The 16,956-nt window shown below is 48.4% G+C and overlaps 1 protein-coding gene across 1 annotated transcript in view; it reads right to left on the minus strand.

Annotated features, from left to right (window-relative positions):
• The window catches only part of LOC144504771 (neuronal acetylcholine receptor subunit alpha-2-like), a 29,360-nt gene that overhangs the window by 813 nt on the left and 11,591 nt on the right, over positions 1-16,956 (minus strand). The window contains exons 3-5 of the mRNA XM_078230514.1: positions 10,317-10,361; positions 7,368-7,477; positions 2,593-3,625 (exon numbers count right to left, since the gene is read on the minus strand). Coding sequence (XP_078086640.1) covers positions 2,593-3,625; positions 7,368-7,477; positions 10,317-10,361 — 1,188 coding nt within the window. The remainder of the gene's footprint in view (positions 1-2,592; positions 3,626-7,367; positions 7,478-10,316; positions 10,362-16,956) is intronic.

The following is a 16,956-nucleotide window of genomic DNA, read 5'->3' on the forward strand; positions in this document are numbered from 1 at the left end:
CTCCCCTCCCCTCCCCTCTACTCCCCTCCCCTCTACTCCCAGGGAGATCTTCGTGGAAATGTGCTATAGGCCTGACAGGGTCATCATGAAATGTCTAATCATGTCTCCGCTGATCTGTAAGACGGAGTTTGTAACATATTGGATGGGTTGCAGTTTGGAAAAGCATCAGAAATTGGATAATCTTCGGATGGTGCAATGAACAGATGAAAGTCCGTGCGGATTTCTGTCACTCTGTTCAATGACACGGATTGGGTTTCGCCCCCCAACAACCCACCCCCCCCCCCCCGCTCCCTCCCACCCCCCCGCTCCCACCCCAACCCCCCCGCTCCCTCCCACCCCCAACCCCCCTCCCCCACCCCCTCACTAACTCAGCAAACCCCTTCACTGCTCATTGGCCTGGAGGAGATCCCGATACCCTGGACTGAGGATTTTACAGAGGATTGGTCCCGATACACCCAGTCTGGGATTCACTGTTTCACCCACTGTCCTTGCACAATCAGGACCGGTGCCGGTGCCGGCAGCAACTCCTGGAGGACAGAACTTGGAACTCTGGAGAAACAGCCAGCGTGCAATGAGCAATCATTAACTGAGATTATTCCCAGTGGATCGAGCAACTCTGTTTCTCGGGAAGGGATTTTGTTAACCATTTGCCACGTTAGACTCAGAGTCTGGAAATTATTTCCTGCGTCCAGTTAACCATTTTCCCCTTTTAATGATGTCAACATTTATTCCTCTATCAATTCCTCAGCTCTTGGTTAACCATTTCCCATTGGAGACTTTGGTCTTTGCAGTCACAAACATTTTCCGTTGATGATTTTGTGTCAGGTTTGCAGTTTTCAACCTCACTCTTTCCTTGATTTTCAGTTTCTCATTAACCCTTTCTTGACTTGGTCTCTACATACAGTTTTCAGCTTTTTCAATGTATTTATTTATGGGGATGTAGGTGTCATTGGCTAGGTCAGTATTTGTTCCTCATCCCTAATTGCCCCTTGAGAAGATGGTGGTGACCCGCCTTCTTGAACCTCCGTAGTCTGTGTGGTGTAGGTACACCTACAGTGCAGTTAGGGAGGGAGTTCCAGGACTTTGACCCAGTGACAGTGAAAGTATGGTGATATATTTAATGTTGAATTTAATGGTATCAAGATCACTATTTCTTGCTGAATTTTGTACAGATTACTGCTTACCTCATTGTCCAATCTAAAATATCTGTGTCACCAGTTGGTTCCACAACATATTGACTCTTGCTATTCCTAATCTCCACCTATACTGACGCTACTTCCTCATTTCCTCAACCAAGATCCTTTCTCATGAATGTCCTTATGGTATCCTTTATTATCAGGTTCAAAAACTAAAATTACGTGGGATTTCGGGTGGGCTGGCCAGATGGATACAGACCTGGCTTGGTTATAGAAGACAGAGTAGCGGTGGAAGGGTGTTTTTCAGAATGGAGATCTGTAGCTAGCGGTGTTCCGGAGGGATCAGTGCTGGGACCTCTGTAGTTTGAAGTATATATAAGTGATCTGGACGAAAATGTGGGTAGTCTGATCAGTAAATTTGGGGATGACATCAAGATTGGTGGAGTTGCTGATAGTGCTGGGGATTGTCAGAGGATACAACAGGATATTGATAGATTGGAAAGCTGGGCACAGAAATGGCAGATGGAGTTTAATCTGGACAAATGCGAGTGATGCATTTTGGAGGATCAAATTTACCTGTGAATTACACTGTAAATGGCAGAACCCTTAGGAACATTAACATACAGAGGGATCTGGGCGTACAGGTCCATAGTTTCCTAAAAGTGGCAACACAGGTGGCCAAGGTGAATAAGAAAACATATGGCCTGTTGCCTTCATCGGCCAGGGCATTGAGTACGTGAGTTGGGAAATCAAGTTGCAGCTATATGAAACCTTGGTTTGGCCACATTTGGAGTATTGCGTGCAGTTCTGGTCACCACACTACCAGAAGGACGTGGAAGCTTTGCAGAGAGTGCAGAGAAGGTTCACCAGGATGTTGCCTGGTCTCGAGGGTGTTGGCTATGAGGAGAGATTGAATAGACTGGGATTGTTTTCACTGGCAAGGCGGAGGCTGAGAGGAGACCTGATAGAGGTCTACAAAATTATGAGAGGCACAGACAGGGTGGATAGTCAGAGGCTTTTTCAAAGTGTGGAAGTGTCAATTACAAGGGGGCACAGGTTCAAGGTGAGAAGGGGAAAGTTAAGGGAAGTTTTTCACGCAAAGAGTGGTGGGTGCCTGGAACACGCTGCCAGAGGAGGTGGTGGAAGCAGGCACATTAGCAATTTTTAAGAGGCATCTGGATGGATACAAGGATAGGGAAAGAATAGAGGGATTCGGACCAAGTAAGGACAGAAGGTTTTTTTTAGTTTAGTTAGGGCATCATGATCAACACAGATTTGGAGGGCCGAAGGGCCTGTTCCTGTGCTGTAATTTTCTTCGTCCTTTGTTCTTTCTTTGTACCCTTCCTCCTTTGGTATTCTGTCAGTCTTTTTAGAAATATCATGCACCCCAGACTATTTACTTCCCAACCTTGGTCACCTTGTAACCATGTCTCTCCCCACCAGCAGCAACACTTACTGAAAAGTCAGCATCCTCGGCTCGGAGATGGTTGGCGATGTAGTGTACTCCCTCCAGGGCTCTGATGATGCTGGGTGAGAGCAGCAGGGTGGGTTCCGCCTGGGTGCCATTATTCAGACTGCTTCTCTGGCTGTGATTGGCTCTCCCAGCTGGATACCGGTTGGGTTCATGGCGACACTGGTATCCGTGACTGTGGTGGCCCATTGTCCTGGGGTGACACAGGGGCAGGCTGAAACAGGGGGCCTCGGGCTCTGTTTGGGGGGAGCATCGCGGGGGGCTAAGCTTCAGCTCCAGCAGGCTGAAGTGATTGGTGAAGGTTTCCGTCTTGGGTCCAGGCCTCTTCATGAAGAGCCAGCGAGGAATGAAATCCAGGAAGACCTTCCGTACCCACCTGGGCATCTTGTGTGTGTTGGGCGAGCGATGATGGACGTTGAGGACAAAGACGGTGATAACAATGGAGAGGGTGACAAAGATCATGGTGAACAGTAGGTATTCACCGATTAGCGGGATGACGAGGGAGGTGGAGGGGATGATCTCTGTTATAAGCAGCAGGAAGACAGTGAGAGACAGCAACACCGATATGCAAAGCGTGATCTTCTCTCCGCAGCCTGATGGTAAATAGAAGACCAAGACAGTCAGACAGGAGATGAGCAAACAGGGAATGATGAGGTTAATGGTATAGAAGAGGGGAAGTCTCCTGATAATGAAGGAGTATGTGATATCGACATACACCTCAGAGCAACAGTCATACTTCTTGCTGTTGTAAATTCCCACAGCGTTGACTATTGCCCACTCGCCACTCTCCCAATAGTCCTTCAGATCCACGTTCCTGCCCATGCTCCTCAGATCAATCTTGGACTTGTCGTGCGTCCAGGAGCCAAATTTCATTTTACAATTCTGCTGGTCGAATGGAAAGAATGTGACGTCAATACTACAGGAGCTCTTGTAGATCGCCGGGGGCACCCACTGAACTCTGCCCGTGGAGTAGAGGTGAGCCTTGGTCATGTGGGTGACAGCAAACTCCCCGTCTGCACTGGAACATGCAAATACAACGGGTTTATACAGCTGTCAGGACCAGGGAGTAAGTTATCATTAAGACAAAGCTGGTACTTTAACTTTCAAATAATGCATGCTTGCTAAATCTAACCTATCCATCTCCCTCGAAGGTGCAGCCCTTGCAGTTTATTGTAATCAGTCTGAATTAATGAACAGTTAACTTTACATTGATTAAAATGGATAGAATTTTAGACATAGAAACCCTACAGTGCAGAAGGAGGCCATTCGGCCCATCGAGTCTGCACCGACCACAATCCCACCCAGGCCCTCCCCCCACATATTTTACCCGCTAATCCCTCTAACCTACGCATCCCAGGACTCTAAGGGACAATTTTTTTAACCTGGCCAATCAACCTAACCCGCACATCTTTGGACTGTGGGAGGAAACCGGAGCACCCGGAGGAAACCCACGCAGACACGAGGAGAATGTGCAAACTCCACACAGACAGTGACCCGAGCCGGGAATCGAACCCGGGATCCTGGAGCTGTGAAGCAGCAGTGCTAACCACTGTGCTACATCTACTCAGTGAAATAGGTCTGGAGTATCTCGCAAGATGTGCCTCGAGTGAATGTACCGATCCTCGCTTGCAGTTTCCACTGAGTGCAAACTCCAATATCAAAGCTGCTCTCCGCATTTCAGCAAAGATGCACTAACGAGATAAGTAGGTACATAAAAATCAAATTAAATCTTTCAATCTGTCAAACAGGCACGAAATCTCTGCAGACATTGCCCACTGAATCAAAAGAGAACCATTGACTTGCGATTTATTTTTAAGCCGTTCTCAGGATGTGGGCTTTGTGGGAAAAGCGGATATTTATCACTCAATCTCGTAATCCTCTCCGCACGTGTCAATTCAGAGACAAGTTTCATTGCTGTGGCTCTGGAGTCACACAATGACCAGACTGGGTACAAACAGCAGCTTTGATTCCCGGAGGGACATTAGTGAACCAACTGAGTTTTTAGGAAAATCTAACAGCTTCATGGTTCTGTCAGAGTCAAACGGACTCGAAATGTTAATCCTGTCTCCAGCATTTTCTGTTTTTATTTCCGATTTCCAGCATCCGCAGTATTTTGCGGTAGTTATATCCCCGTGGCCAGTTTCACCGAGAATAACTTGATACTTCCAGAATTTTAAAGAATTTTTGAATTTTCAGACACAATGGGATCTGAACATCCTTTCCCGGGATTATTAATCAGGGCTTCAGGATGCAGTCAGATAATCCATGAGACATCGTGACATTCTCCTGGGCCAGTGAGGATTAAGATGAAAGAATAACAACAGTTGTCACTTTGGGGCAAGCCCTTGTCAGACAAGACCCTGTCGAACTCAGCCTTGGATAAAGCACCCACTGCTCACTGAGGGACAAAGGTCCACAGACTCACAACCCTCTGAGACAAATACATTTGCATCATCTCCCTGTGAAATCAGAGGCCCCTTATTTTTAAACTGTGTCCCCTAGTTCCAGTCTCTCCCACAAGGGGAAACATCCTCTCAGCATTCACCCTGTCAAGTCCTCTCAGGATCTAATATTTTCAATAAGATCACCTCCCGTTCTTCTAAAATCTAATGGACAGAGTCCAACCTTTCCTCAAAAGACAATCTCTTCATCCGAGGAATGAATCAAGTGAACCTTCTCTTCACTGCTGCGAATGCAACTCTATCTTTCCCTAAGTAAGGAGACCAAAGCGGTACACAATATTCCAGCTGTTCCAACTCATTACCATTCTGTGTAAAAATGTTCTTTCCCACAGGTCTCCTGAATCCCATGCCCAAAATCCAAACTCTGTGTCCTCCTACATAGAAACATTGAAACATGGAAAATTGGTGCAGGAGGAGGCCATTCGGCCCTTCGAGCCTGCTTCACCATTCAATATGATCATGGATGATCATGCACTCTCGGTATCCCACTCCCGCTTTCTCTCCATCCCCCTTAATCCCTTTAGCTACAAGGTCCACGTCCAGCTCCCCCTTGAACATATCTGGCCCCAACAGCTTTCTGTGGGAGAGAATTCCACAGGTTCACAATTCTCTGAGTGAAGAAGTTCTTCCTCATCTCAGTCCTGAATGGCTAATCCCTTATTCTTAGACTGTGATTCCTAGTTCTGGACTTCCCCAACATCGAGAACATTCTTCCCACATCTCGCCTGTCCAGTCCCATCAGGATTTTATATGTTTCTATGAAATCCCTCTCATTCTTCTCAATTCCAGTCAGTACAAACCCAGTTGAGAAGACAGCTCCTATTCCTTGAACCCTCAGCCAACGAAAAAGGTTTCTCATTGTCTACTTTTTCTGAACCTATTAGAATCTTGTCCACCTCTTTCAATCCTCCCCTCAGTCTCCTTTGCCCAAAGGAAAAGAAGCCCAGCTTCTCCTCCCTAACCCTGCTGCTAAAATCCCCTCACCCTGGAGGCAATCTGGTAAATCTCCCTCTCGAGGACCTTCACATCTTTCCTGAAGTGTGGTGACCAGAACTGAGTGAAATACTCCAGCTGTGCCCTGACAACAAACAAAGGTTAAGTCTAACTTGCTCTTTATTCGACTCAATGCCTACTATCCCACCAATAACCTGCCCTGCTCCCCCCATGCCAACATAATAGTTAAGAAAGCCCATCAGTGCCTCTACTTTCTCAGAAGACTAAGGAAATTTGGCATGTCAGCTACGACTGTCACCAGCTTTTACAGATGCACCATAGAAAGCATTCTTTCTGGTTGTATCACAGCTTGGTCTGGGGCTCCTGCTCTGCCCAAGACCGCAAGGAACTACAAAAGGTCATGAATGTAGCCCAATCCATCATGCAAACCAGCCGCTTATCTATTAACTCTGTCTACACTTCCCACTGCCTTGACAAAGCAGCCAGCATAATTAAGGACCCCACGCACCCCGGACATTCTCTCTTCCACCTCCTTGCATCGGGAAAAAGGATACAAAAGTCTGAGGTCACATACCAACCGACTCAAGAACAGCTTCTTCCCTGCTGCCATCAGACTTTTGAATGGACTTACCTTACATTAAGTTGATCTTTCTCTACACCCGAGCTATGACTGTAACACTACATTCTGCACTCTCTCCTTTCCTTCTCTAAGAACGGGATGCTTTGTCTGTATAGCGCGCAAGAAACTATACTTTTCATTGTATACTAATACATGATAAATCAAGTCAAATAAATCAAATCAAACTTTAATAAACGGTCTCTTAATGTGTCCTGTCATCTTGAAAGATTATCACATATGCACACGCATGCACACACACACACAGGCATGCACACACACACACAGGCATGCACACACACGCACAGGCATGCACACACACGCACAGGCATGCACACACACGCACAGGCATGCACACACACGCACAGGCATGCACACACACACACAGGCATGCACACACACACACAGGCATGCACACACACGCACAGGCATGCACACACACGCACAGGCATGCACACACACACACAGGCATGCACACACACGCACAGGCATGCACACACACGCACAGGCATGCACACACACACACAGGCATGCACACACACACACAGGCATGCACACACACACACAGGCATGCACACACACGCACTGTTCCCTTTAATCCTGCACTCTTTAGAATTGTACCATCAAGGTTAGATTATTCTCCCTGTTGCTTCTGTGAAAATACACCGCTGACCTTCCTCTGTATTAAATCTCTGAAGAATTTCATCCCTTGAAATTGTGAAACTTACTTGTTGTAAAGGACGATGTCGGGAATCCAGATCATCTCAGAGGGCACACGGATTGAAGTAACATTGTCAAACTCGACGGGATTCCATGTGAGTTTATAATCACACCATTCCTGAAAAAGACAGCGGGAATCAGGAATATGTCTGCTGGAATGAGGAGCTGTGACAGTGTGTGAGCAGACTGGAGAGTCAGTACGGAGAGTGAAGATTCACACACAGTTCCCAGAGAGAGTTGTTCACTGACCCTACTGAACCCCTGACCCAGTGATTCCACCCACTTTGAGTGAACCAGCATAATTCAATAGCTGTGACAGGAATTAAATTATAATTAACTCGAGAGGTATCTTCACATCAACATTAAATGGAATGTATAGATTCACATCCTCCGTCCTGGCACTCAACTTAAGGCAGTGCCTCATCCGCTCTGCAAGGTTTGCGCCAACAGGTCCATCAGTTCCACAGAGAAACATCAACGATTCAGCTGTTCCCCAAACCAAAACCAACAGGTCACAGAACCCCCAAATACAGAAGGAGGCCATTTGGCCCATCGAGTCTGCACCGACTCTCTGACAGAGCATCTTACTCATGCCTTGGGGCAGCACGGTAGCATAGTGGTTACCACTGCTGACTCACAGGGACCCGGGTTTGATTCCCAGCTCGGGTCACTGTCTATGTGGAATTTGCACGTTCTTCCTGTGTCTGCGTGGGTTTCCTCTGGGCGCTCCGGTTTCCTCTCACAGTCCGAAAAACATGCTGGTTAGATGCATTGGCTGTGCTAAATTCTCCCTCTGTGTACCCGAACAGGCGCCGGAGTGTGGCAACTAGGGGATTTTCACAGTAACTTCATTGCACTGTTAATGTAAGCCTACGTGTGACTAATAAATAAATAAGAACATAAGATATTAAGAAATAGGAGCAGGAGTAGGCCATCTAGCCCCTCGAGCCTGCCCCGCCATTCAATAAGATCATGGCTGATCTGACGTGGATCAGTACCACTTACCCGCCTGATCCCCATAACCCTTAATTCCCTTACCGCTCAGGAATCCATCCATCCGCGCTTTAAACATATTCAGCGAGGTAGCCTCCACCATCTCAGTGGGCAGAGAATTCCAGAGATTCACCACCCTCTGGGAGAAGAAGTTCCTCCTCAACTCTGTCTTAAACCGACCCCCCTTTATTTTGAGGCTGTGTCCTCTAGTTTTAACTTCCTTACTAAGTGGAAAGAATCTCTCCGCCTCCACCCTATCCAGCCCCCGCATTATCTTATAAGTCTCCATAAGATCCCCCCTCATCCTTCTAAACTCCAACGAGTACAAACCCAATCTCCTCAGCCTCTCCTCATAATCCAAACCCCCTCATCTCCGGTATCAACCTGGTGAACCTTCTCTGCACTCCCTCCAATGCCAATATATCCTTCCTCATATAAGGGGACCAATACTGCACACAGTATTCCAGCTGCGGCCTCACCAATGCCCTGTACAGGTGCATCAAGACATCCCTGCTTTTATATTCTATCCCCCTCGCGATATAGGCCAACATCCCATTTGCCTTCTTGATCACCTGTTGTACCTGCAGACTGGGCTTTTGCGTCTCATGCACAAGGACCCCCAGGTCCCTTTGCACGGTAGCATGTTTTAATTTGTTTCCATTGAGATAGTAATCCCATTTGTTATTATTTCCTCCAAAGTGTATAACCTCGCATTTATCAACGTTATACTCCATTTGCCATATCCTCGCCCACTCACTCAGCCTGTCCAAATCTCTCTGCAGATCTTCTCCGTCCTCCACACGATTCACTTTTCCACTTATCTTTGTGTCGTCTGCAAACTTCGTTACCCTACACTCCGTCCCCTCCTCCAGATCATCTATATAAATGGTAAATAGTTGCGGCCTGAGTACCGATCCCTGCGGCACGCCACTAGTTACCTTCCTCCAACCGGAAAAACACCCATTTATTCCGACTCTTTGCTTCCTGTCGGATAGCCAGTCCCCAATCCACTTTAACACACTACCCCCAACTCCGTGTGCCCTAATCTTCTTCAGCAGCCTTTTATGGGGCACCTTATCAAACGCCTTTTGGAAATCCAAAAACACCGCATCCACCGGTTCTCCTCCATCAACCGCCCTAGTCACATCTTCATAAAAATCCAACATGTTCGTCAAGCACGACTTTCCCCTCATGAATCCATGCTGCGTCTGATTGATCGAACCATTTCTATCCAGATGCCCTGCTATCTCCTCTTTAATAATGGATTCCAGCATTTTCCCTACTACAGACGTTAAGCTGACCGGCCTATAGTTACCCGCCTTTTGTCTCCTTCCTTTTTTAAACAGCGGCGTAACATTAAATAAATAAACAACCCCCACTCTATCCCCATAACTCTATGTGTATACCACGCTGACCCCCTATCTACATATTTTAGGACACGAAGGGGCGATTTATCATGGCTAATCCACCTAATCTGCAAATCATTGGAGTGTGGGAGGAAACTGGAGCACCCGGAGGAAACCCGGGGAGAATGGGGAGAATGTGGAGACTTCACGCAGTCACCCAAGCTAAGAATCAAACCCGGGTCCCTGACACTGTGAGGCAGCAGTGCTAACTACTGTGCCACCGTGCTGCCCTCCGATCCATCAGGTCTCCAGTTGGCCGGGTATTTTGAGTGACCACATGGTCCCGAGGACCTGGAAAGTGTGGTCCTAGCTTGCTGAGTGGTTGGAAGTTTGGTATCTGCTGGCTAAACACAAGCAGTGCCTCTGTATATGCCCGGATGCCCCGAATGCTTGCCTCCCACCAGCCTGGCTCTAGTGACTTGGCCATGAGGCCCTTTGGGGATTGGCTGTGGGACATGTTCTTGCTGCTGTCAGGCTGGCCAATGAAAGCTGTGGGACGGACATTGACCAACATCTGGATCTGGGGTCGGGAAGCTTCCCATTACAACAACAACCCACCTGCTTGAGCCAAACATTGGTCGTCATCATCTGGTTTTTCTCATCCTGTTCCAGAGGGGAAGAAAATAGCAATTAATCGCAGCTTCATAACAGAACAATAAACTGGCTGAATGAATCAGTAATATTACAGCAGGCTCGAGGGGCCGAGTGGCCTTCTGCTAACCCCTATATCCATGTGTTCATGTGTAACATTAGGTCAGGAAATCCCCCGGAGTTATGGTGGTGAGCAAATCGGAACTCAATGATTTGGACATTGCCCCACCATCTGCAGAATGGGCGACACCCGTTTGAAAATAGTTATCTTGCCTGAAGCTCATCAAGGATTGGTGAACAAGCTTACATTTCTATAGCGCCTGTCACCACCTCAGAATGTCCAATGTAGCTGACAGTGAAGAACCTTTGAGGAGAAGTCACTGTTGTAAAGTAGACAATGTGGGGACCAATTTGTGCACAGCAAGATCCCACAAACAACAACGTGATAATTGTCAGAAAATCTGATTTTTGTGGTGTTTTTTGAGAGATAAATACTGACCGACCCATTGGAGAGAATTCCCACGTCCCTCTTGGAAATATAGTCATGGGATCCGCCGTGCTGCTGGTGTGAGAGGGCAGCGGCAGCAGAGGTGGAACATGTGTGCAGTTGAATGAAGGGTAAGTGAGGGTGGACTGAACTGGTTGCTGTCCATCACTCTCAGAGATGAGGAAACATTTTCTGCTCTAATAATTTGTGACTAAGAGGCACATTTATTTAATCTGTGCCCTGATGTAATGGGCACCAATCAACCAGTTCAAGCATTTCATTTCTCTTTGCGATATTCTGCAGTCAGAATATCTGTGATGCGTGCTGTCTGCACCAGCCCCCAGCTGATAATTGGAGCGTGAGCAAAGTGCCGATGGATTTCAATTCTTATTAACCGAGCGAGGAGCAGAGGAGGTTCCTCTATTCTGCACAGATCACACTGGCTGCTCCTCTCGCCATTCCCCCTCCTTCCCCAGAGTGATCTTCATCTGGATCACAGACACAACGGTGGCTATTCTGGACACAGCCACACCTTCATCAATATATCATCCTGAACATAAAGGAATGTCTCAAATGTCTTTCCCAGGAGCAATGTGAAATAAAACATGACCCTCGGCCACACCAGCAGATATTTGGCCAGATGGCCAAAAGTGTGGACACGGAGATTGATTTTAAGGAGTGGCTGAAATGAGGCGAGTGAGGGCGAGAGGTTTGGGGAAGGAATTCCAGAATGTAATATCCAGGAAACCAAAGGCACGGCCACTGATGGAGTGATTTAAAGCGAGGATGTACAGGAGGTCAGAATTAGAGGAGTACAGTTATTTCGGAGGGTTGAGGGGCTGGAGGAGATTCCAGAATTGGGAAGGTTCGAAAACAGAACTGGGAATATCTTGTTCAGGTTCTGACAGTTTGAATTGGCAGACGATTGAACTTGGAGAAATCACAGTGGAGCCTGATCTTACAAGACTGGGAGTTGGGGTAGAGCACGAACTGAGTTTTGTTCCCTCCCCTTATCTCAGAGACAAACCATTGCACAACTGAGAGCAGTGGGGCTAGAACCTGCCTCCAACAGGAAATCTTATTGTAGTAACACAATGTAGAAAGGTCTCCCTCTTCCTGTGGAGACAGATTTCACTCCCAAGCTCTGCAATTTAACACAGAGAATTGTGAAGTGATTCATTTTGGTGGAGAAAACAGTGAGAGACAATTTAAACTAAAGGTGGAATTCTAAGAGGGTGCAGGGGTAGAGGGACTGGGGGTATATGCACAAATCATTTAGGGTAACAGCGCAGATTGAGACAATGGTTCATAAGGCTGACAGGATCCTGGCTTTGTAACCTGGTGTTGTTAGACTTCTTACTTTGTAACTAGGGACAGGATCAAGGAAGTTATGACAAACCTGTACAAAACACTGGTTCAGCCTCAACTGGAACATTGTTTCCAATTCCAGGCCAACACTTCAGGAAGGATGTGAAGATATTAGAGAGGGTGCAGTAAATATTCAAGAGAATGGATTCAGGGGTGAGGAACATCAGTTACATAGATAGATTGCAGAATCTGGGATTCCTCAAGAGAAGAGAAGCTGAGAGGAGATTTGATAGAGGCTGGATAGGGAGAAACTGTTCCCGTTGTGGAAGGATCACGAATGAGAAGGCACAGTTTGTAGTGAATAACAAAGGAAGAAACGGTGACACGAGGAGAGACTTTTTCACTCAACAAGTAGTCAGGATCTGGAATGCACTGTCTGAGAGTGTGGTGGAGACAGATTCACACAGCGAGTGGTTAGGATCTGGAATGCACTGTCTGAGAGTGTGGTGGAGACAGATTCACACACCAAGTGGTTAGGATCTGGAATGCACTGTCTGAGAGTGTGGTGGAGACAGATTCACACAGCGAGAGGTTCGGATCTGGAATGCACTGTCTGAGAGTGTGGTGGAGACAGATTCACACAGCGAGAGGTTCGGATCTGGAATGCACTGTCTGAGAGTGTGGTGGAGACAGATTCACACAGCGAGTGGTTAGGATCTGGAATGCACTGTCTGAGAGTGTGGTGGAGACAGATTCACACAGCGAGTGGTTGGATCTGGATTGCACTGTCTGAGAGTGTGGTGGAGACAGATTCACACAGCGAGTGGTTAGGATCTGGAATGCACTGTCTGAGAGTGTGGTGGAGACAGATTCAATCACAGCTTTCACAAGGAAGCTGGATAATAATGTCAAAAATAAATTACAGAGCCAGATTACAGGAGAAAAGGCAGGTGATGCAATGGGATGAGGTGAATTTCACAAATATCAAAGCTGGCATGGGTAAAATGGTGCTAATGACAATTGTCCTGTTCGTTATGCTTTGTCTGAACCCTCTCTGCAGCTGCCTCTGTATTTGCTGCAGTGTGTGTGAGGAGAATTATTTGCTCAGTGGGTGTGAACAGTGCTTGTGAGAACACCAGTGAGTATCCGGAACTCTCAATCCCTACAACAGATAACAAGACACAAAAGTGGTTATAAATCATTCAGCAGACAGCCGGCTAATCTTTCATCGGCACTCTCCTCAATCTTTAATGTGTTTGTTTGTTGTTTGGCTCCTCCATTTCCATCCTAAATATAAACACCCGGCCCAGACTGGGACCTGTTGGCCCAACCGCCCAAACATCTGCTCAAACTGCACTGACACTCAGTGTCTCAGGTTCAGACTCCACTCCGACACCAGCAGACTCTCCCTGGAGAGGTCGCAGTTCACACTGGGGTCATTGCACACAATCTGGACATTGTTTCCTCTCCCACTCCCATGGAATTTACCCGCTCGACATGGAATGTGGGGGAAGGGAAATCACCCCCTTTAACTCCTCGGCAGAAAGCACTGCCTGTGCGGAGTCCGCATCACTGCAGCGAATACACTTCAAAAGTAATTCATTGGGGCAAGTTCTTTGGGACATTCTGAGGTTAAGACTTATCTAGACAGCTATATGAACGGAGTGGGAATGGAGGGATACAAAAGAGTGGTCTAGTTTGGACCAGGGAGCGGCGCGGGCTAATTGTTCCTGGTTTCTCGTTTCAAGCCTTCATTCTACGATCATCTTGCTGGTGCCAGTACAGAGTGAGACTGCGGATAGTTGGGAACCTGTCTCGGGGGCAGGGAATTCATATGGTGTTCGTGGAAGTGGAAATGACTAGGGTTGGGAAGCATTTTCCGATCGGGGCCATTGTGATCTCCTGGACTCGTTTCGATCGCCTCAGGGGGTCGGAGAGGAATTTCCCAGATTTTTTTTCCCCCATATTGGCCCTGGGGTTTTTCACTCTGGGTTTTCGCCTCTCCCTGGAGATCACATGGTCTGGAATGGGGGGGTGGGGGTAAGTTAATAGGTTGTAATGAACAAAGTATCATAGCTGTGAGGGACAGCTCGGTGGATAGGATATTGGTATGTAGATAGGCTGGAAAATTGGGCGGGGATCCTGGATTCAGGATTCAATCCTGGACCGGGGAGCGGCGCGGGCTTGGAGGGCCGAAGGGCCTGTTCCTGTGCTGTATTGTTCTTTGTTCTTTGTTCTTTGTTGTGGAAGACATTAGAAATCATAGAATCATAGAAACCTTACAGCACAGAAAGAGGCCATTCGGCCCATCGAGTCTGCACCGACCACAATCCCACCCAGGCCCTACCCCCATATCCTGACATATTTACCCACTAATCCCTCTAACCTACGCATCTCAGGACACTAAGGGCAATTTTTTTTTAGCATGGCCAATCAACCTAACCCGCACATCTTTGGACTGTGGGAGGAAACCGGAGCACCCGGAGGAAACCCACGCAGACACGAGGAGAATGTGCAAACTCCACACAGACAGTGACCCAAGCCGGGAATCGAACCCAGGTCCCTGGAGCTGTGAAGCAGCAGTGCTAACCACTGTGCTACCGTGCCGCCCATTATAGAAAATCATGGACGTTAGTGGTCCAGCATGAGGCCACTCGGCCCATTGTGTCTGCACCAGCTTCATTTCTGAAAACTAAGTACAGAACCGCCACCCTCGATTTTTAGACTTGCTCCCATTGTCCAAAAGGTTCTTCTGAATGCACCTGAATAATCCTCGTCCCTCCAGTCCTTTCCGACTAAAACTATCCCAGTTAATATTGGGGGAGTTGAAATTCCCAACTATTGCTGTCCTGGAGTTTTTACATTTCTCAGAGATTTGACGGCATATTTGCTCTTCTCTTGCCCTCGGAATGTTTGGGGGTCTATAGAACACTCTCAGTATTGCGACTGCCCCTCTTTTGCCCCCAAGCTCAATCCATAAGGCCTCAGTTCATGTTTCTCCTACACCATCCCTCTTCCCAGCTGTAATTACAACTCCAGCCAAATTCTCCAACCCATTCCCTCTTTACCCCCCTCCCTATCTCATCTGAAAATCTGGTAACCAGAAATATTAAGCTGCTATTCCAGTCTCTGCTTATGCTGTGTTCCTGTAACAGATAAATCATTCTGCTGTGTTTCTATCTGTGCCCTCAGCATGTCTGCGTTATTTTCCTTACTCCTCGAATTGAAGCTTTTAACCTGAGGACGGACAAACTCTCCTTTGTTTTTGCTATCTTTTGTTTCATCTGCCTTTCAGACTCAGCAGCGATGGTGAGCAGCAGCGATAGTGAGCGACAGCGATGGTGAGCGGCAGCGATGGTGAGTGGCAACGATAGTGAGTGGCAGCGATGGTGAGAGGCAGCGATGGTGAGCGGCAGCGATAATGCGAGGCAGCGATGGTGAGCGGCAACGATGGTGAGCGGCAATGATGGTGAGCGGCAATGATGGTGAGCGGCAGCGATGGTGAGCGGCAGCGATGGTGAGAGGCAGCGATAGTGAGCGACAATGATAGTGAGCGGCAGCGATAGTGAGCGGCAGCATTGGTGAGAGGCAGCGATAGTGAACGACAATGATAGTGAGCGGCAGCGATAGTGAGCGGCAACGATGGTGAGAGGCAGTGATTGTGAGCGGCCGCGATAGTGAGAGGCAGCGATACTGAGAGACAGTGATCGTGAGCAGCAGCGATAGTGAGCGGCAGCAATGGTGAGCGGCAGTGATGGTGAGCGGCAGCGATAGTGAGCGGCAGCGATGGTGAGCGGCAACGATGGTGAGCGGCAACGATAGTGAGCGGCAGCGATGGTGAGCGGCAGTGATGGTGAGCGGCAGCGATAGTGAGAGGCAGCGATAGTGAGCAGCAGCAATGGTGAGCGGCAACGATGGTGAGCGGCAGCGATAGTGAGTGGCAGCGATGGTGAGCGGCAACAATAGTGAGTGGCAGCAATGGTGAGCAGCAGCGATAGTGAGCGGAGGCGATGGTGAGCGGCAGCGATGGTGAGCGGCAGTGATGGTGAGCGACAATGATAGTGAGCAGCAATTATGGTGAGCAGCAGCAATGGTGAGAGGCAGTGATCGTGAGTGGCAGCGATGGTGAGCGGCAGCGATAGTGAGAGGCAGCAATCATGAGTGGCAGTGATAGTGAGCAGCAGTGATAATGAGTGGCAACGATGGTGAGCGGCAGCGATGGTGAGAGGCAGTGATCGTGAGCGGCAGCGATCACGAGTGGCAGCGATAGTGAGCAGCAGCGATAATGAGTGGCAACGATGGTGAGCGGCAGCGATGGTGAGAGGCAGCGATGGTGAGAGGCAGTGATCGTGAGCGGCAGCGATAGTGAGAGGCAGCGATAGTGAGAGGCAGCGATAGTGAGGGGCAGTGATCGTGAGTGGCAGCGATAGTGAGAGGCAGCGATAGTGAGCGGCAGTGATCGTGAGTGGCAGCGATAGTGAGCGGCAGTGATTGTGAGTGGCAGCGATAGTGAGAGGCAGTGATCGTGAGTGGCAGCGATAGTGAGCGGCAGTGATAGTGAGGGGCAGTGATTGCGAGCGACAGCAATAGTGAGCAGCAACGATAATGAGCGGCAGCGACGGTGAGCGGCAGCGATAGTGAGCGGCAATGGTGGTGAGCGGCAGCGATAGTGAGAGGCAGCGATAGTGAGTGGCAGTGATCGTGAGTGGCAGCGATAGTGAGCGGCAGCGATAGTGAGAGGTAGTGATCGTGAGTGGCAGCGATAGTGAGCGGCAGCGATAGTGAGAGGCAGTGATCGTGAGTGGCAGCGAT

The sequence above is a fragment of the Mustelus asterias genome, chromosome 15 (genome assembly GCF_964213995.1).
Source record: "Mustelus asterias chromosome 15, sMusAst1.hap1.1, whole genome shotgun sequence".
Lineage (NCBI taxonomy): Eukaryota > Metazoa > Chordata > Chondrichthyes > Carcharhiniformes > Triakidae > Mustelus > Mustelus asterias.